At 47.6% G+C, this 20,862-nt stretch overlaps 1 protein-coding gene and 1 long non-coding RNA gene across 7 annotated transcripts in view; one reads left to right on the top strand and one right to left on the bottom strand.

Annotated features, from left to right (window-relative positions):
* Window positions 1-20,862, top strand: part of CASZ1 (castor zinc finger 1) — a 271,047-nt gene that overhangs the window by 226,607 nt on the left and 23,578 nt on the right. For all 6 annotated transcript variants that reach the window (XM_075121162.1, XM_075121165.1, XM_075121163.1 and 3 more), the window contains 6 exons: window positions 2,547-2,711; window positions 5,389-5,561; window positions 6,395-7,263; window positions 10,338-10,479; window positions 11,849-11,912; window positions 14,700-14,860. In XM_075121162.1, the coding sequence (XP_074977263.1) occupies window positions 2,547-2,711; window positions 5,389-5,561; window positions 6,395-7,263; window positions 10,338-10,479; window positions 11,849-11,912; window positions 14,700-14,860 (1,574 nt within the window). The remainder of the gene's footprint in view (window positions 1-2,546; window positions 2,712-5,388; window positions 5,562-6,394; window positions 7,264-10,337; window positions 10,480-11,848; window positions 11,913-14,699; window positions 14,861-20,862) is intronic.
* On the bottom strand, window positions 9,442-14,849 carry LOC125624269 (uncharacterized). The gene is made up of 3 exons (XR_012665453.1): window positions 14,793-14,849; window positions 12,864-12,981; window positions 9,442-10,459 (listed from the first exon to the last, which is right to left on the bottom strand). It is a non-coding gene; the product is annotated as an uncharacterized LOC125624269 (long non-coding RNA).

The raw sequence follows: 20,862 nt of genomic DNA on the forward strand, positions 1-20,862 counted from the left end.
GCCAACTAGACATGGAGCCATTGATCACTACCCGTTGAGCCCAACAATCTAGCCAACTTTCTATCCACCTTATAGTCCATTCATCCAGCCCATACTTCTTTAACTTGCTGGCAAGAATACTGTGGGAGACTGTGTCAAAAGCTTTGCTTAAATCAAGGAACAACACGTCCACCGCTTTCCCCTCATCTACAGAGCCAGTTATCTCGTCATAGAAGGCAATTAGATTAGTCAGGCATGACTTGCCCTTGGTGAATCCATGCTGACTGTTCCTGATCACTTTCCTCTCCTCTAAGTGCTTCAGAATTGATTCCTTGAGGACCTGCTCCACGATTTTTCCAGGGACTGAGATGAGGCTGATTGGCCTGTAGTTCCCAGGATCCTCCTTCTTCTCTTTTTTAAAGATGGGCACTACATTAGTCTTTTTCCAGTTGTCCGGGACTTCCCCGGATCGCCATGAGTTTTCAAAGATAATGGCCAATGGCTCTGCAATCCATTAGCACTCTCGGATGCAGCGTATCCGGCCCCATGGACTTGTGCTCGTCCAGCTTTTCTAAATAGTCCCAAACCACTTCTTTCTCCATAGAGAGCTGGTCACCTCCTCCCCATGCTGCGCTGCCCAGTGCAGTAGTCTGGGAGCTGACCTTGTTCGTGAAGACAGAGGCAAAAAAAGCATTGAGTACATTGGCTTTTTCCACATCCTCTGTCACTAGGTTGCCTCCATCATTCAGTAAGGGGCCCACACTTTCCTTGACTTTCTTCTTGTTGCTAACATACTTGAAGAAACCCTTCTTGTTACTCTTAACATCTCTTGCTAGCTGCAACTTCAGGTGTGATTTGGCCTTCTTGATTTCACTCCTGCATCCCCGAGCAATATTTTTATACTTTTCCCTGGTCATTTGTCCAATCTTCCACTTCTTGTAAGCTTCTTTTTTGTGTTCAAGATCAGCAAAGATTTCACTGTTAAGCCCAAGCTGGTCGCCTGCCATATTTACTATTCTTTCTACACATCAGGATGGTTTGTCCCTGTTACCTCAATAAGGATTCTTTAAAATACAGCCAGCTCTCCTGGACTCCTTTCCCCCTCATGTTATTCTCCCAAGGGATCCTGCCCATCAGTTCCCTGAGGGAGTCAAAGTCTGCTTTTCTGAAATCCAGGGTCCATATTCTGCTGCTCTCCTTTCTTCCCTGTGTCAGGATCCTGAACTCAACCATCTCATGGTCACTGCCACCCAGGTTCCTATGCACTTTAGCTTCCCTTACTAATTCTTCCTGGTTTGTGAGCAGCAGGTCAAGAAGAGCTCTGCCCCTAGTTGGTTCCTCCAGCACTTGCACCAGGAAATTGTCCCCTACCCTTTCCGTAAACTTCTTGGATTGTCTGTGCACCGCTGTATTGCTCTCCCAGCAGATATCAGGGTGATTGAAGTCTCCCATGAGAACCAGGGCCTTCAATCTAGTAACTTCCATGAGTTGCTGGAAGAAAGCTTCATCCGCTTCATCCCCTGGTCCGGTGGTCTATAGCAGATTACCACCACGACATCACCCTTGTTCTCACACTTCTAAACTTAATCCAGAGACACTCAGGTTTTTCTGCAGTTTCATACTTGAGCTCTGAGCAGTCATACTGCTCCCTTACATACAGTGCAACTCCCCCATCTTTTCTGCCCTGCCTGTCCTTCCTGAACAGTTTATATCCATCCATAACAGTACTCCAGTCATGTGAGTTATCCCACCAAGTCTCTGTTATTCCAATCACATCATAATTCCTTGACTGTGCCAGGACTTCCAGTTCTCCCTGCTTGTTCCCCAGGCTTCTTGCATTTGTGTATAGGCACTTGAGATAACTCGCTGATCATCCCTCTTTCTCAGTATGAGGCAGGAGCCCTGCCCTCTTGCGCGCTCCTGCTTCCTCCCGGTATCCCACTTCCCCACTTACCTGAGGGCTTTGGTCTCCTTCCCCCGGTGAACCTAGTTTAAAGCCCTCCTCACTAGGTTAGCAAGCCTGCTTGTGAAGATGCTCTTCCCTCTCTTCATTAAGTGGAGTCTGTCTCTGCCTAGCACTCCTCCTTCTTGGAACACCATCCCATGGTTAAAGAATCCAAAGCCTCCTCTCCGACACCACCTGCGTAGCCATTCGTTGACTTCCACGATTCGACGGTCTCTACCCAGGCCTTTTCCTTCCACGGGGAGGATGGACAAGAAGACCACTTGCGCCTCAAACTCCTTTATCCTTCTTCCCAGAGCCACGTAGTCTGCAGTGATCCACTCAAGGTCGTTCTTGGCAGTATCATTGGTGCCCACGTGGAGACTATTGCATCTTTCACTCCTGGCTTATAGTTACTGAAACAGTTTGTGTTTGCATATATTGTCCCTTTAACAAAAAACAGACTTCTCATTTAATCTAACCTGACCCTCATGGGGTGTCAAATGCATTGTATGGCTGAACTGTAAATCCGCAGTGTACGGGGTTTATAAAGGAAGTTAACCAGGAATACTCACTTCAGCCACCCCTTTCATGTGTGTGTCTCACTTTCTCTCTGTCTCCCCAGAGATTCACTAGTAAACAGGATGTGATTCGGCATTACAACATGCACAAGAAACGTGATAACTCCCTCCAGCACGGCTTCATGCGCTTCAGCCCCTTGGATGACTGCAGTGTGTACTACCATGGCTGTCACCTGAATGGGAAAAGCACACACTACCATTGCATGCAGGTAACACAGCTGGACTGGGGAGCAGGCAGCAACGTGGCTGGGGAAAAGATGACAGGGCTGTAGGGAGAATGAAGAATCCAGAGCCAGCTGGCCTGACCTATTCCCTTTCTGTTGCAAACCTAAAGGATCCTGAAGTTCTGGTAGCCCAACACTTTCCTTTTTGGGGGGACAGGAGCCTCTCCTACAGCAAACTGTTTTATGGGAGAACTTCTAAATAGCTTAAATATAGCCTCTCGTGGTCCTTTCTGGTTCAATCACCTTTATGAAGAATCTATATCCCGTTTGCATGGACTTTCTCCTGCCAAGCACAATCCTGATCTGTAAGAAGGGCAACGCTCTAGTTTTGTGGCGGGGTTCAGGATTTCTCCTCTGTTCTGTACCTGACTTATCCACACAGATGATCCCTTTCTGTGGGACTGGTAGCGGGACAAGCGGTGAAGTCTCTCTAGAGTGCCTGTGCCCAAACAGACCATCTGACCAGCCACAGCCTCCCTTGATATAAGGCCTCTCTCGGCACAGCATCTGTCCTTTAGCACTGGATTTAGTTCCTTTGTAGCCAGCTGCTAAGACAATCAAATATTAATGGTACTCACTTTGAAGCAAACCTCAGCTCTGCCTTCCTCACCAGCATTGCTAGAGGAGAAGTTCTGAGAGATATTGGGCATTACGTTGGGAATGTGATTAAATTTCAAGAGCAAATGGTGTTTTGACCATGGTGTAACAGGAATTGGAATTACCACATAAACAAAACTTTCAGCTCTTTATCCCTTTCTAGCCCAGAGGCAGTTAGAACCCTGTTTACTTTATCCATCTCTTAGAGTGGGATCAGCTCTGAAGCAGGGTAGGAATGGGGATACACTGAATCAGCACCTAAAACATTGCTACACCAATGTGCAATGGAATTTTTAATCACACAGAAAATAATCAAACACCCTCACAAGTTTTTACTACTCTAAAATCTCAGGTCCCACTTCCTGGATTATTTTACAATCATAAAACTCCAATTCAGCAAAGCAGTTAAGCATGTGCTTAAGGCCCAGTAAAGCCAGAGAGTCTTCAATGCATGCCCAAATGCTTTATTGAATAGGGATGGACATATTTAAGTCAAGTCAGCTTTTGAAGTCAATGGGACTTAAGCACAAGCTTAATGTTAGGCAGGCACTTAAGTGCTGTCCTGAATAGGGTAGGACTTAAGCATGTGCTTAGTGTTTTGCTGAAATTGGGGTTCCATTTGGGTCTCTGCTGTGGGCATTTTAATGCTATTTCTCCTGTATTTTCCTTGCTCAGTTTCCTGCTGAATTGACTAAGATGGAAATTATTTAATTTTTAAAGGGCAATCAAGATTTCTCAGTCTGCAGCCACTCCGAGGTTCAATAAAGACCCCTATCTAGGCCTCTATATAAGGGTAATTTAGCCCTGTGACCACTCCCTTCCAGAAAGTCAATGACCATGTAAGCAGTGTCTTACAGGAAAGGTGTCAGAACATAAACTTGCAATTAAAATGAATATTGTTTAAATGGCAGGATTTGTGCCATCCGCCTCATGGTTTTTTTTTCTTTATGTCCATAATTGGTGTGGATAAAATTCAGTTAGTTGTTTATATAAACTGACATTTTTTAGGCTTTAACACCAAGAGCCGCATTGCAAATTATTCCTAAGGAGGTTTTTGTTTAATTCTTTTTTTTAATGCTGCACAGGGTCTGTTTTTTTTCAAGGTGTCAGCGTGGAGAGAGAGAGGCTCTTTTATATTGGAAATAGCTGGAGATCCTTTTTTTTTTTCCCCCCTGGGTATTTGTTATTGCCTGTTTGAATCAACCTGGGCTGAACCGAGAGGTGGTGTTTTCGTTCTCTTCACTTCTGAGATGGTGCAGGCGTTGGCACACACTGTGCAAAAGAAGAAAGGGAAAAAATAAAACCCGCTGTCAGCAGCTCAGCAGGGGTGATGGCGTTTTCAGATTCCACTGGTTTTTTACTCAATATGGCAAAGTTGCCCGCTTTGCCTGGGGGCAGGCAGGTTTTCAGCATTCCGTTCTCATCACACCATTCCCACGCGCTGCACAAAGTTAAAATCATTGAGCAAACGATGTTGGGGGGTGATGGGGAAAAGCCACCGGTTCCTGGTGACCAGCTGACTCAGATTTCCACTCTGGTCTGTGACTAGCTAGAGTAGAACAGGCCCTAGAGTTGTGTTCAGCTTGCTCTACACCACCCCATCTCCTGGAGAGAGAAAATGAACAGATGAGTAACCACCAGTCTCTCCAGTGCTCCACTAGTAGGTGAAGGGCTAGAGTAGAAGCCCTAAGTCTCTCCAAATCTTCCCAAGATGACAAAGGGTCATGACAGTATTTGTCAGTCTGTCCAGCGCTTTTGAGGAACAGGACCCTCCCTGCTCTGTCCCTGAGCAGTAGCCTTAATCTCTCCACATCTCCCCCAATTCTCTGCCTCCTTCTCCTGTTCTAATTTTTTCATCCCCATAGACTCGGGCTTTTCTTAGACTCTTTGCAGCATCAGTCCTTAGGTTGGCAACCAAAGCGATGACTCAATACTGAGGGGAAATGCACAAATACAATTAAAATGTCTCTGTGTTGCTTGTGTGTTTATTACTGCTGGTATTAATAATAAATCAGTAAGCTGCTGCTGGGATGGTCTGATGTCTCTTTCCCTTGGTCCTGGGCAGGTGGGCTGTAACAAGGTCTATACCAGCACCTCTGATGTGATGACCCACGAAAACTTCCACAAGAAGAACACACAGCTGATCAACGATGGGTTCCAGCGGTTCCGAGCCACAGAAGACTGTGGCACCGTGGACTGCCAGTTCTATGGGCAGAAAACCACTCACTTCCACTGCAGGTGAGATGGTGGGGGAGGGCAAAAATCCTACGTTATTGATGCACATCTGCTGGCCTCTTTCTGAAAAGTCATAAAGCTCAGGATTATACACAGTGGGGCAACCTACCAGGAAGGCCTTTCTGGATATGAACCTCCCAGGCATCTTCCTGAAAGGACATAAACTCCAGAGTGGGTATAATCTGGAGAGAGCTCTCGTGGTAGGAGACACACTGATCTCTCCCTGATGAATCAAGGCAAGTATGCCCATTGGGAAATCTATGATAGAAATCTCTCAAGAAAGAGACCACACTAGCTTTGCTTGAAAGGTCATCATTGAGGGGTACTGTTATAGTATTAATGGCACTTGCACTTCAGAGTTCTCTCTAGAGACCAGCCATCCAGCTCTCCTAGCTTAAGGTCAAACTCTGCTTTCAGTTACGTGAGTGCCCTTCCAATGACTCCATTGGACACTCAAATCATTTGGGAGAAAATCAAGGCACAGCTAGGGCCTATGTTTATGTCTAGGAATGACCCTCAGTCTGCCTTGGGCTCGTGTTCTGTTTGGGATGGCTGGTGGGTGAGGCTGGATCCCTGCCTCTGTTTTGTTGGCTAGTCTTCAGAGTGGGGGCATTATCCCAGCTCTCGTACTTGGTTGCAGCGTTGCTTCCCTTGGCTGGAAAGACCCTTCTTGGCATCCCAAGCCAAGTCTAAGAGGGGCCAAGAGGCCTCTTGCTACCAGGGCTCAGTACTTTATACTGATTCCAAACCTCATCCCAGCGAGGAAGCAAGTGATGTGGCAGCCCCTTGGTGCTCCCAACTCATACAGCCTTCCACCCTCTTCTGTGCCCTTGTAGGCGACCCGGGTGTACGTTCACTTTCAAGAACAAGTGCGACATCGAGAAGCACAAGAGCTACCACATCAAGGACGACGCCTATGCCAAGGATGGCTTCAAGAAGTTCTACAAGTATGAGGAGTGCAAGTACGAGGGCTGCGTCTACAGCAAGGCCACTAACCACTTCCACTGTATTCGGGCGGGCTGTGGCTTCACCTTTACCTCTACCAGCCAGATGACCTCCCACAAGCGCAAGCATGAGCGCCGGCACATCCGCAGCTCGGGGGTGTTGGGCCTCCCCACCTCTCTCCTGGGAGCCAAGGATAATGAGCAGGAGGAGTCCAGCAACGATGACCTCATTGACTTCTCCGCCATGAGCTCTAAGAACTCCAGCCTGAGTGCCTCCCCTACCAGTCAGCAGTCTTCCGTCTCCCTGATCATCCCGGCTGCGCCTTCTTCCGCTGCTGAGCTCGCCTCCTCTCAGGCCTGTAAGCCCACCAACAACATGCCACCGGCCACCAAGATCTCCGGCCTGCTCTCCCAGGCCCTCCCCAGCAATATACCTTTGGCCCTGGCGCTCGCCAACTCAGCACTTCCTGGAACGGCCAGCTCCTACTTCCCCATCATCCCCAGCCGGGTCTCCACACCACATCCCGCCAGCTCAGCCAATCTAATGACTGCTGGTTCCTCCAGCACAAATCCAGCATCCTCTACTGCTGCCAATTCCCCCTTGCAAGCTGTCTCAGGGTCCAGTGAGCGAACAGCCACCTCTTCTCCAGGTCCAGCAGCATCCATTATGGAGAGGATCTCTGCCAGCAAAGGATTGATCTCACCTATGATGGCCAGGCTGGCAGCGGCAGCCCTCAAGCCATCCATGGCACTCGAAGCAGGTGAGTCCCCCAGCCTCCCTCCATTACACTGGAGCTAGGTAAAAGGTAGGAGAGTTGGAGATATCTGATTTGGAGATACTAGGTCTATTCAATGGGCCACCCGCTGGCAATAGGCAGGCTGTACAGGAGCATTGCTGGGAGAAGCAATTCGCCATGTCCAGTTAAAGCATCGGTGCCAACGCACAGTGTTGGCTTGGGGGGTTTCTGTGGAACCTGGATGTCTTCACGTAGCTGAGAGAGCGGAAACTGCTGCCCACACAGAGCCCTGGAGGAGGAGTGTTCTCCTGTGTGGTGCCTCCCTCCCCATCTAACTGTAGGCTGGAAAGTAAGGGGCATTTTATTCAAAATGGAAATGGATAGAGAAATCACCGGAGTCCCAGGGTTACAGAGCATCCCCGGGTCATGCTTCCCATGGTCCATCTTGAGGAGCCAAGCATTGGGTCCTGACGGCAGCCTTGTCCTCCCCTCCTTCCCACAGGAGAGCGGGGTGAGTCAGACCCAGCCGATTCTCGCAGCCCAACATGGAGCTCCCTCCCTACCCCCCCTTTGTTTCTTGTACATTGGGTGGACTCATCGGTGCAGTTTCTACCGCTTATTGCCCTCTTGCCCCTCAGACTCACTCCCCTCTCTTCCCCTGCCCCCAGCTGCTGGTGCTGGATCTCTGAGGTGGGTGGACATCGAGCCCTGTCTCTGCCATTTGATTGGTGTCCCGAGTACCAGCCATGTCCCCAGAGACCTTGCTGACATGCACCCGATCAGAATCTTTTTCAGTTAATCAGGAGCATCTGGTGAGGTTGAACTTCTGCTCCTCAGGAAAACAGGGCAGGGATGAGGAGTATTAGGAGAGAAACTGGACCTGGCCTGGGGAAAAGGACAGCAGCAAGGACCTTTCATTGCTTCGTCTGTTGCTGTAGCAGGAGTAGTCAGTTATTTTTTGGCAAGGTCCAAATTTCTTGGTCAAGGTACAGTCAAGGTCCAAACGTCAGAGACAATAATAAAAAATAATGATAGTAAGTACATAACAAGATTTCGGGGTCCATTCAAAAGTGCCTGGAGGTCCAGATTTGGCTCGTGGTCTGGCTATTGACTACCCCTGCTGTACATGATTCATTAAGCATCAAGGGGGCTGTGACTGGGGGCGTTCTGCATAAGAAAGAAGGCTGCACTCCAGGGAAGGCAGGGATGGCCTGGAAAGGGGGGAAGGACTGTGAAGCCAGTGAAAGGCAGAGGGGAAATGGAGTCAGAGAGGGTTCTGTATCTTGCAGCTTTTCAGGCAAGCATGAGAGCTGCAGGTTTTCACTGATAAGCTGAGCTGCACCGAATGACTCTCTCCCCCTCACCTTGCACCTCTACTGCAGTAATTACAGGACAAACAACAGTGATAGCACTGGATCTGTGCCAGGAGGTGTGCTCCGATGAGCTGTCCAGCCCACCCAGTGCTCTCTTCTCACTGTGGCTCGTTCTAACTCCCTCATCTCCCTTTTTCTTTTTCTCTCCTTGGCTTGGGGGAGGGGATGAGCTTCTCCCATTGAAGCATCTGGTTGATCCTCTTAGGAACCACTGTGTTGGTTCTCAGATGCGACATTTTACCTTCCTGGGTCTGACAGGCAGGTTGCTTTCCTTCCCTCCCATCCTACCCACACATAGCCCCTTGACAGTCTGCAAGGAGCAGCCTGAATCCACGGCAGAATGGATCACCCCACTGGGACTAATGAAACCTTTCTTTGCTGCCCTCTAGAACCTAAGTAGACAGTTAATTTGTAGCCATCCCTTTCAGCCAGAATATCTCAGGCCCCTTCCGATGAACAGGGACGGACTGCTCTTGGTGACACCGCTGTAAATCCAGAGTAACCCAACTGAAAACAATCAAGTGCCTTTGGATTTACACTGATGTGATCAAGAGTAGGAGCTGGCCTGCAGGCCCCAGCAACATCAGACTCTGCCCCCACAATTCCTCTCTCCCCGCAGGGCATTGAAAACCTTTCCATTGTCTGGTGCCTGAGGCAAGCTGGTTGGGTCTGGGTGTGTCACCTCTGCCTCCTCCCCCACTTCTCAAACAAGAGTCCTCTCTGAATGAAGAAGAGATGAGAGTGACATGATCTGGTTAAAAGGAGGGAAAAACTTTGAAATATTTTTCCCCTTATTATTAAAATAATTCTTTCCTAAAACACAGAAAGGTCATTGAGAGAACTATTTTCCTTTATTTTTTAATAAAATGCCACTTGCTGTCTGTGAAACAGCTCACCATCAGCTGTAGTGCCTGAGGGTAAATTAATATTTTAGTCACTTGGGGATTGTGGAAAAAAGCTCAGCGGCCATGTTCCTGTCAGCAACTTTTCCCCCCGTTTCTTTAGCCTCCTCTTCATTTTTTTCTTTCTTACTTCTTTCCCACCATTTTTTTCTTTTTTCCATCCTCCTTTTTTTTCATTCCCTTCATCTAAAAATTATATATTTTGTATTTTTCTCATTTAAAATATATATATATTTCCCCTTCTCGTCTGGACAACTTGATGGGAGAGAGGTCACGCAGTTTGAACCAATCTGATTGGCTGTCAGCTTCAATAGACCTGACACAGCAGATGTTCCTTCTGGGCATGCTCAGTGGAGGGCCGGAGCGGTCGCTAAGGCAACGGCGAGATTGGGGAATGGAAAGGGGGCTTGACTAGCAGTCGAAAGCTGCCACATTGCCTCAGCATTAACAGAGTCTTTAATAAACGCTTAAGAGGCAGCACCGCAAATTAGTTATGACAGTTTGTGCAGAGAATCAGGTCTCCCCCACGCTCCTTCCACTCTTCTCCTTTAAAGGGCCCGTAGCCTGGACAACTTTGACATAATTTTGCAATAATTATCACTTGAAGAATTTCCATGCTGGGGTGGACGTCAGAACCCATCAAGTCAGCCCAGCGATAAACGCTGACCAGCAACCCGCGTGCTTCCCTTCCCCCCACTTGGTTTTTTTCTTCTCTCCCATTATTTGGTGGTGGTGGTTTAATTCATTTATTTGCCTCCATCGCCTCTTTCTGACACTAATTTGTGTATTTTTCATGTTTCTCTTTGGTCTCTGTCTCCTATAGGGAATGGGCAACTAATGACTCCCGGCCGGTTCAATCCAGTTCCAGTGAAGCAGGAGCCCGTGGAGAGTGTGGTGTCCTCATCCCCGGCGACCCAGGATTCCTTGCAGGAGCACAGCCTGGACCTGAGCGTGAAAGATCATGGGTGAGAAGGAGAGGCTGGGAGACTTGGCTCCATCCATTGAGGCACTCAAAGGCTATTCTCACATCCAGTAACACAAGGGAGAACGGTTTGATTTAACTTGTTTTACCTATGGCTGCTAACTTGTGCTGAGTAAGAAAAATCTGTAAATTGCAAAGTGAAGAGCTTTAGTGTGCCCTAGATGGCTCGTTCAGCCTCCCATGGCATTATAAGGTGTCTGTCCTCGAAGGCATTTTTTTCTCTCATAAACTCCCATTGACTTCACTGGGTCCTGTTTATGGATTGAGAGCCCCTATAACTTGGAACACACTCTCCTCTAAGTTAGAACACCAACAGGCCTCTGGCCAACCTTCTTCCCCCAGCAACCATCATTAACATCATATATTTGATTGAAGACTAATGATGGGTCTCCATTAAGGGCCTGATCCAATGCCAGCTGACACCCATGAGAGTATTTCAATTCACTTCAGTGGGCATTGGATCATGGCCGAAGCAAGGAAACTGTTGGAGAAATGTCAGCTGCATGAAACAGCTGCTTGTCTTGCTCATCCTTGCAGATGTTTAGCACATCCGTACAGCCCTGCAGTTTTTGATAGCCATGTTGGTGCATTCTGGGACTCAAGAAGCACCTATCCAACAGTGCCTAGTACTGTTGCTGAGAGCAAGAGCTTTTGGATCATTTTCCAAGAAGGACTGCATTGTCGAATGAATGATCTTTGGGGGACTGGCTGAACCAGGGCAGCCTGAGACACCTGTGGTTTCCTCTCCATACTGAGGTTCATCCAGGCCTGAGCTAAAGACTTTGTCCCAGTTGTTGTAATCAGCAAAGTCCTGCTAATGCTTGTAAAATACCTGGGTTGCCCTTGTGTGTCGGTCTCAGACATTGCACCCTAGTATCCTACTTTTTTTGCAATGCCTCTTCATTTACTATAGAGAGGGCCTTTCTCAACTCATAACTGTCACCCTGTGGTTTTGTTATAGGAGCCCTGAGTGTTCTATGGCATGTGTGTTTTAACAGTCCTGCCTGGCCTGGGGCAGGACAAAGAGTAAAGCAGGGTGAGTGAGAAATGAGCTAGGTGGCAGGTGATGAGGAGGCAACTGGGCTGGACACTTGAGATGTGAACTGGAATACTGAATGGCCAAGAGATCCATCTTAGCTCTGGAAGCTTGAGACCTTCTTCCCCTGTATCCTAGCTACCACATAGAGCTTGACCTGCCCGAGGGAGAATGGGCATCATCTCTTCCTCCAGATGCAGCAGGTGGGAAGTAGGGGAGGAGGGGGGGAAGAGGACACAATTTGAAGGGAATTAATCTCAGGGCTCACGGTCCCTGTGCACGTCTTAACTAAACCCTATTGGTTTGTGTGTTCCAGTAATGAATCAAATGGCCACACAGTCTCAGCAAATTCATCTCTTTTATCCTCGCTTATGAATAAGGTAAGAGCCATCCATCAAACGCCTTTCATTCCCCCCACCAAGAGAAATTAAAGCCGTGATGGCGAGGGGGGGGGGAGATGCGTTTGTTTTTTAATGTTTTGCCTCTAATAAGATGAGTTTGTACCATTTAAATTTTGAGACCATTTGTCATTGGGTGTAATTTCAGAGCCCCTGCTTATGAATTAATTTAATGAACTGGCTGAAGAAATATATCGCAGCCCTGACACCCTTTTTTTTTTTTTATCCCTTCTAGACAGAGGAGGGCTCGAAAGAATTTTTTAAAAATTTGATTTCCAGAACCTGGCAACTTCTCTCTCTCTCTCTCTTTTTACAGTTATCTATTTTATTTACTGTAAAACATTTGTTTCATGGTGGCGAGTTTGTTTTTGTAAAAGAGAGCAGAAGAAAAAGACAAAATTACAAGTTTTGAGTAAAAATCATCCATTTCCGCCTTTCTGGCATGAGTAATAGTGTCCAACTGAGCCCGTTCTACCACACTCTGGAATATTTACTTTAAATAATGCAGTTTCTTTTTCTTTCTTCCTTAAATTATAAATCATCTCAAATATATTTTTCCCTTCCACATGATAAATTTTACTATAGCGAGATTAATTTTGCTTCTGTATACAACTGCGTTAGTGATCAGGGCAGCCTCTGAGCCACACTTTAATATCCTACTGTGTGATAGGCTTTAGAGGCATAACTACTGCCATCCCCTTGGCTCTGGGCATTATATCCAGCAAGGCTATATAACCCTCAAGAAAGGGCAAAGTGACTTTGTCTAGTGCTCTCCCTCCTCCTCCCTGTTTTCTTCCATTGGCCTTTTACTCTCCATTTTTTCGTTTTCACTGTATGTTGCTTTTCTCCTCCATTTGGTTTTCAGTGGTTCCTTTGTCACTTAGTTACACATGCACGCACACACACATGCACTCTCTTTCTCTCTTTTTATACCTTCCTCCCCATAGTCTGTGGTCCTGGATCTGCAGCTCTTACTTCTGAGAGTAGTCCCATTGCCTGGCATCTTGAGTCATCCTTAAGGCCCCAGCTGAGGAAAGCTTAACTTTAAGTCCTATGGAAGACAATGGGATTTAAGCACATGTTTAAAGTTAAGCACTTGCTTACATGCTTTCCCAAATCAGGCATCTTACTCCTGTGCAAAATAAGTGCAGCGTGGGCGTAAAACACTAGTGAATCAGATCGGTATCATTTAACGTATACACAGGGTTAAATGGGGTCATAAAGTTCAAGGCAAAGGAGAATCTGACCTATTGACTTCAGTGGGACTACTCACAAGAGTAAGGGTTACAGCACTGTGTCTGTCTCTCTCTCCCCCTCTTTGTCTGCTCTATAATGTCTCTCTCCTTATTGAGGAATTCTTTCTTTCTTTGTGTGAATTTCTCTTTTAAAAATGCCCTTCCAGGAAATTGAACTGAGAGCTCCAAAGTTTCCAAAGAAATAAGACAAACTGAATTTCCGACTCCCAGCCTCTAAGGATATGTCTACACTGCAACCGGGAGTGAGACTCATGCTAGTGGGGCTTGAGCTAGTGTGCTAAAAATAGCAGTGTGGCCCGTTGTGGCTCCAGTGCAGACTCAGGCTGGCCACCTGGGCTCAGACCCAGTTGCAGCTTGAAATCCTGAGCCACTGCCAAAGCTGCCACATCCACAGTCGTGCAAGTCTGTCTACCTAGGTTGGGATGCTCACTCTCAGCAGCAGTGTAGACATAGGGTGAGAGTTGTAGTCTCCAATTAAGAGATGTATTGTAGCGGCAGTAGCTTCAGAATAGCCAGGGGTCCCATAATGTATGGCAGTTGTTATACAGTTTATTCAGGGTGGCTGACAGGGTGGCTGTTAGTTAATTAATGTTTATAAAGGGTTTTGAGATCTGCAGATGGGGGAAGTGATTTCTAAATGCAAAGCTTGGGCCTGATACTGCACTTTATTTGTGCCTGGAGTTCCACTGACTTTACTGGAGCTATTCATATGAGTAGGTGAGCAGGACTGAATTGTGGTATTATATTATACATTATTAGGAGACAAAGTTTGTTGGCTAAGCATTATTAAGTAACTTCATTTTTTCAGCTTATATGTCTTCTATTGTACAGTCTATGCCTAATCTCACCAGCACTCTGTACTGGAATCAGTGAGAGTCTCTCTCGCTCTCAATACACACTCATACATCCCTGTCTGTACATAAAACACAGAGGCTGAAATCATGACTCCACTGAGGTCATTAGGAATTTTCCCCTAGATTTCAATGGAACTGGGATTTTATATATCCTTTAAATAAATATATCTTACAATCATTTTATAGGACAGAGTGCCGTCCTGTGGTTAGAGCAGGATGGTTGCGAACCAGAATTTGTGTTTCTGTTACTGACTCTGCCACTATGGGAATCAAGTCACTGAGGCTCCAATCCTGTACTGGAAACATGGAGTCAAGAGTTTTCCTTTAGGCACAGGGGTCCATCCACCTGGTTTTCAGTGTAGGGCCCATTTCTGCCTCTATTTTCCCATCTGTAAAATGGGGATAACGCTTCCACACCTGATGTAGGGGCTGAGAGGATTTGATTAATGGTATGTACTTTGAGAGCCTCAAACAGAGGGTGCTGGAGAAGGGCGATGATGAGTTATTGATTTATCCTGGAGCAATGTGCAGCCTGTGCAAACCTCTTGCCTGATCTTTCCTTCTAATCCTGAAAATGTGGCTTTTCATGGTGTGCTTTTGAGCGGAGCCAGATTGGCCAGTGACCCGTGTCTGATGCTGTGTCTGTGTTCTTGCCACAGATGAACCAGTCCAATGCCAGCCTTGGCAGCCTGCCAAGCTTGAAGACAGAAGGAGATGGCAACCAGGCAGGGGCTGGTGAGCCAATGAAATACCTGGGCAAAGCAGTGAAGGCGCTTGTTCAGGAGAAAATCTCTGAGCCCTGGAAGATGTACTTGCGCAGGTAAGGGAAACATGGAACTGTGCAGAGGGGAGAGGGAAATTATTTCCTGCTCAAAGAGGCCAACTCCTATAGCAAGTTTTAAGACCACTTACAGTCCCACCTGGATTCAATGCAGTTAATGATATTTGAATTTGAGGTCCTGATCCAAGGAGATGCTGAGTACCCCCTGCAATGCACTGAGCCCTCTCAATTCCCTTTGACTGCAGTGGGGAGAATTAGGTACTTAATATCTTGCAGGAGGTGCTCAGCACCTTGTAGGATTGGGCCACAAGTGGCCCTTGGGTGGTATCTAACAGCACAGGCTCTCATGTGGCTTGAATGCTATGGCATGCACATTCATTCTGAAACCCTCCTCCATATACTAGGCAGTAAATCCAAAGGATATCCTGTAGCTGTGCGCTTCAGCAGTGAACCAGTGTTAGACCATGCACAGTTAATACATGAAGATCACAGTAGCCTTGAGAGTTCTTGCTGTGGAATTAGCGCCTCTTGTCTGATTCTGTGAGTGGACTAGTGATACAAAGCAGGGAGTCCAGGGGGCACTGTGCAGACAATTGGTTCTTGCTCTGAGGGACTGTTTTTCTTGTAGACAAGGAGGCTTTCAGGGAAAATGGAACAGGCATAGAACTCATCCACACAGACACACATGCACATATGTACCCAGAATGACACATGATTTGAGCACACATGAATATGCCCAAACAGACATGTATGGGTTTGTGCTCTGATAAAAACACACTTGACTACAAGTGCCTGTGAACATATTATAAAATTGCAAACACTGAAGATGGGAAAGATCTCTGAAGTCCAGCTGCTTCTACCAGTGCAAGATCAATCCCTGCAGTCTGTTTGCTAGTGTTTTATCCTGTCTAGTTTTAACTATGCCAAGCAATGTAGTTGCCTCCACGCCTCTTAGAGGATTATTTTACTACCTAATACATTTCACTGTCAGGATATATTTTTCTCTTGATATGCTGCCTGAATTTTTCCTTTCTTTATTTTGTTGCAGTTCTCCTAATTATACCCCTTGAACCACAATAGTTAATTCCTCTTCTTGCCTGGAATTTACCCCCTTCAAATACTCACAGACTAGTCACATATCATCATTTATCCAAGCTATAGTGATTTAGTTATTTGAATCTCACTTTGTAAATCAGTCCCTCCAGGCCCCTGCTCATTTCTTTTGTTTGGTGCGGTTTGGTGGGAGGTTTTTTCCTTCTCGCTGAACTCTCAGTTGTCCAGAAATGGATCCCCTACTCCAGTGCCATGACACCACAGTGACTGTATGCAGCCTAAAACTGCACTGCCTTTTTTGTATGTCACATTGCACACTTGTATCACATTTACTGTGTCCACTGTTTCTCTGGGTCTCTTATTGCAACACTGCCTTCCAGGTTCCTCTCCTATTGAATACCCCCCCCCCCCCATATGTATTAGCTGCATTTTTCCAAATATGAATCTCTATTTGTGATATTTTCCCCCTAGTCTCTATAGGCCCCTTTGTATTATTTCTCTTCCCTTACACTGGTGCTTCCAGCTCCTCCATTTAGTATCATCTGTGAATTTGTTAATGTACTGTTTACTCCTTCTCCTAGATTACTAATGAAGATGTTAAATAAAATCAGACCTAACTCGACTCATAACCTTGCAGCATTCATGAGATACCTCCTCCCAGCTCAATACATTGCCGTTTGTCATTACCCTTTGTTTATGGTCCTTCAGCCAGTTTTCAGTCCATGTGGCATTATTCACATCCAAGCCAATTTGAATTAATTTTAAGCATATGTGAGACTTTGTATCAAAATGCTTTACTAAAGTCCAAATATATTGCAGCCCTTCATCCACTAATTGTATAATTCTATCAAAAAAAGCAATTAAATTTGTTTGGCAAGATTTATTCTTTGTAATCCCCATGCTGTTTATTGCTCATGGTTCCTTTATCCTCTAGATGTTTAATGATTTTCTTCCCTCTCTTAATATTTGTTTCATGACTTTACTAGGAAGAGACATTAAGACCAGAGGTACAATAATTGCCAGGATCACTCTTGTTTTTTCCTTAAAGAATATGTACCATATTTATTTTTGCCAGTCTTCTGGCACCTCCCCAGTTCTCTATGACTTAAAAATCAGTAGTCCAGTAAGTTTGAAAGTTAATTCCCAGCATGCTCTCAGATGAGAATCATCCAGACTGGCTGATTTGTGCATATTTACATTTTCTAAGCATTCCCGTATCTGCTTTTCTGTAAGATCTTCATTTCATCCTGTCTGCTTTGTCTTTATTTTTCATGTTAGAGGAAGATTTTAAAAGGCGGTTGAGTAGCTCATCCATTTTTGAGACATTACCCACCATCCTCATTTTTTAATGGCCTTATTTTCTCCCTAAGTATGGTACCTCTTCTCCCTGATAAAATAACCCCTTTAGTTTACATTAACTTGTGCTGTTATTGCTCCTCTTATCAGGGCCTCTCTCTCTCTTATCTTCTCCCTGCAAGCTTTAAGTGACCCCATGTATTCTGGATCGCCTGCCACTTTCCTTTCCCAGTACAAGCTTTCTTTTGTTTCTTTTAACCTCAGATATTTAAGGTCCCACCTGGGACCACACAGGCTGCTGCTTATTTTGCATTCCTGCTCTTCAGAAGAACTGTAGTCTGTCACACCTTAATTATGCAGATTCCCCAGTCCTTCCACACCCAGGGAGGTTTAAATACTTCCTGCTGTTGCACCTTACTCACTAGGTTTTTTAAGTCCCTGGAATTTTGGAATTTGCTTTCTTGAAATCTCATAACCTTATGCTGCCATTCCTCACTATGGTGAATCCAAGCAGCTCATAGTCACTGGTACTGGGCTGCCCTATTGTTCTTGCCTTCTTGATTAGTTCCACCCTGGTGGCAAGAGGCAGTTCCTGCATGGCTTCTCTGCTGGTTGGAGCCTCCCACTTTCTGCATCAGAAAGTTGTTTCTTCCTCGAGTGATTGCTCATGTCCGTTCAACTTAGGTGTGTGCTCGCCACATGCACCGGTGCCGGAAGTTTTTCCTTCAGCAGTATCCATAGGGAACTGACTCTGGTGCCCCCTGAAGTGGCACGCGTATGCCACAGCATATAGGGCACCACTGGCCCCTTCAACCCTCAGTTCCTTCTTGCCGCCAGTGATGCTGCATGGGACTGGTGCTGCTTCAGCTAGAGCTGTTGCTTTTCGTTCGTTCGAACTCATTTGCCTTGCAGATATTACTGTATATAGTTTCCCACTAGTTTACTTCAACCTATTTGTTAAGTTAGAGACTTAGTAGGTCCCTAAAGGGACTTCGCCTCGGGATGGGGTATGCCTCAGTCCCTGCGATTGCTGTAAAAGACCCATGCCCATTAGCGAGCCACATAATAGTTGTTTACAGTGCTTGGGTGAAAGTCACATTAGTGATATGTGCAAAATCTGCAAGTCCTTCAAGCACAGGACGAAGAAAGATTGTGACATTCATTTGAAGGCGCTCCTGATGGAGTCTGCGCACCAAGGTCACGGTGCTCTGGCATCGAGGTAAGGGCAGTGCCCCGCTGGTACAGTATTTGAGCCGGCACCAGTCCCCTTCCGTGGCTTCAGCCAAGAAGCCCAGGAAGATGGGACGAGGAAGGTCTCCAGCTTCCCGCAAGGGAAAGGACAAGTCTGGGGTGGACCAAGGCCCTGTCTCGGGGCGCCTCCTCACCCCCTTCAGGATCACAGAATCATAGAATATCAGGGTTGGAAGGGACCTCGGGAGGTTATCTAGTCTAACCCCCTGCTCAAAGGTCGAGCGGTGTAGCCTAGCCGACTCCCCGCCAGCTACCCCGGATAGCAGCGGAGGTCTTCATCAGCTCCGGGTGCCGTCCATACCAGAGGCCCTCCAAGCGGCGCAAGGCATTATGTTCCTTCCAGTGCCACCCACTCTGGCCCCTGCAGGGTCCCAGTCCCAGGGTAAACCCACGTTGGGACCACCACAGTCTCCACCTTTCCGGCAGCGCTCCCCGTCATGGGGCATGTCCCGCCAACAGTCACCCTCTCACAGCCGACATGGTTCTGACTGCGATAGGCAGAAGCTTCATAGCCCTATCCGGTCTCCGGACCTAGGACAAGGGCAGAGAGGCTTAAGGCACAGCTTGCCAATGACCAGGTGCAGATCTCTAGAGGCATGCGCCCCCCAGCAGGAGTTTCGGAGCCGGTGCCCAGAATCTCCATGGCACCAGTAGTGCTTCAGGGACAGGTTGAGGGACCGACGGTACTGTTCTCTGGACCATCGCCAATCCCCCAGGGTGGCATCACTGCATGATGCCAAGCCTGCTCTAGTTCCCGATCCCACTCCACATCCCGGTACCACTCGTTAAGCGTGAATCATAGATCGCCAGCCTGGGGCCATCACGGATCTGCTGACCGCCACTGGTCGCTGAGGCCCCAATCCAGATGCTCCTCGAGGTCAGCCAGATCCAACTCCAGGAGGGGCGACCAGTACCAATCAGCCCTGTCTTGATCACAAGGGAGTGACCACTCAGGCTCTAGCTCAGGTTCCCTAGCGGCGGGACAGGCTCCAGCACCTACAGTGCAGACTACATCGGCAGCACTGCAGCTGGGCCCATGGCCTCAGACTCGTCCAGGGACCACCTGGAGAAGGTCGTCACCATCCCCGCAATGGAACTTACATCGCTGAAATGGTGGACTAACCCCGGGAAAGTCCTGGAAGGAGTTCCCTTCATGAGCACTCCTTATTTAGTCAAGTTGGTTTTGGACGCCTCAAACCTCGGCTAGGGGTGCACCTCGGCATCCTCCAGACCCAAGGTATGTGGTCCCCAGAGGAGTCGACGCTGCACATAAAAGTCAGAGAGCTCAGGGGGGTGCACAGAGCATGCGTGGTGTTCCTACCTCACCTGCTGGGCAGACTGGTCAGAGTCCTCATAGACAACTCAGCCTCAATGTTCTACGTTAACAAGCAAGGTGGAGCGCGATCCTCGGCCCTTTGCCAAGAGGCACTACGTCTCTGGGACTTCTGCATTGACCACGGAATCCATCTAGAAACGAGTCACCTTCTGGGTGCCAGGAACACTCTAGCAGATCACCTAAGCAGGGACTTCTCCTCTCCCCACAAGTAGGTGCTTCACCCAGAGGTAGCCGGCATGATCTTCCAGAGGTGGGGAAGTCCCCAAGTGGATTTGTTCTCCACCAGGCAGAACAGGATGTGCCACAGGTTTTGCTCCAGACAGGGTCTGGGCAAGGGCTCCCTCTCTGACACTTCCACCTGCCATGGGCAGGAAGCCCGATGTACTAGTTCCCTCCAATTCCGCTCATCAGGAAGGTCCTAGCGAAAATCAAGAGGGACAAGGCGCAGGTTATTATGATCACCCCGGCATAGCCTCGCCAGCACTGGTTTGGGACGCTATCAAGCTTGTCAATGATCCCTCCCTGACCCCTGCTGAACCGACCAGACCTGCTGTCACAGGATCACAGCTGACTCTTGCACCCCAACCTCGCATCCCTCCACTTCACGGCGTGGATGTTGCATGGCTGAACCCGGATGAACGGGCCTGTTTGGACGGGGTCCAGAAGGTCCTCCTTGAGAGTAGAAAGCCCTCAACTAGGCAGACCTACCTGGCAAAGTGAACGACTTTCTCCCGTTAGGCATTCTTCAGTGCAGTCCATCTTGGACTACCTGCTTCATTTAAAGAACCAGGGCCTGGCGCACTCCTCTATCCAGGTGCACCTGGCGGCCATTTCGGCCTTTCATCCACCAATCCAGGGGCAGACTGTGTTCTCCCATGACATGATGGTAATGTTCCTTCGAGGCCTCAAGAGGCTCTTCCCTCAAGTCCGGTCCCCGGTCCCTCAGTGAGATCTCAGCTTGGTTCTGTCCAGGCTTATGGGTCCGCCCTTTGAGCCTCTGGCCTCATGCTCTCTATCTCTCCTATCATGGAAGGTAGCTTTCCTCATGGCAGTGACGTCAGTGAGGTGAGTCTCCAAGCTGCGAGCCCTGACCTCAGAACCACCA

This window comes from Caretta caretta, chromosome 18 (genome assembly GCF_965140235.1).
Source record: "Caretta caretta isolate rCarCar2 chromosome 18, rCarCar1.hap1, whole genome shotgun sequence".
NCBI classification, from domain to species: Eukaryota; Metazoa; Chordata; order Testudines; family Cheloniidae; genus Caretta; species Caretta caretta.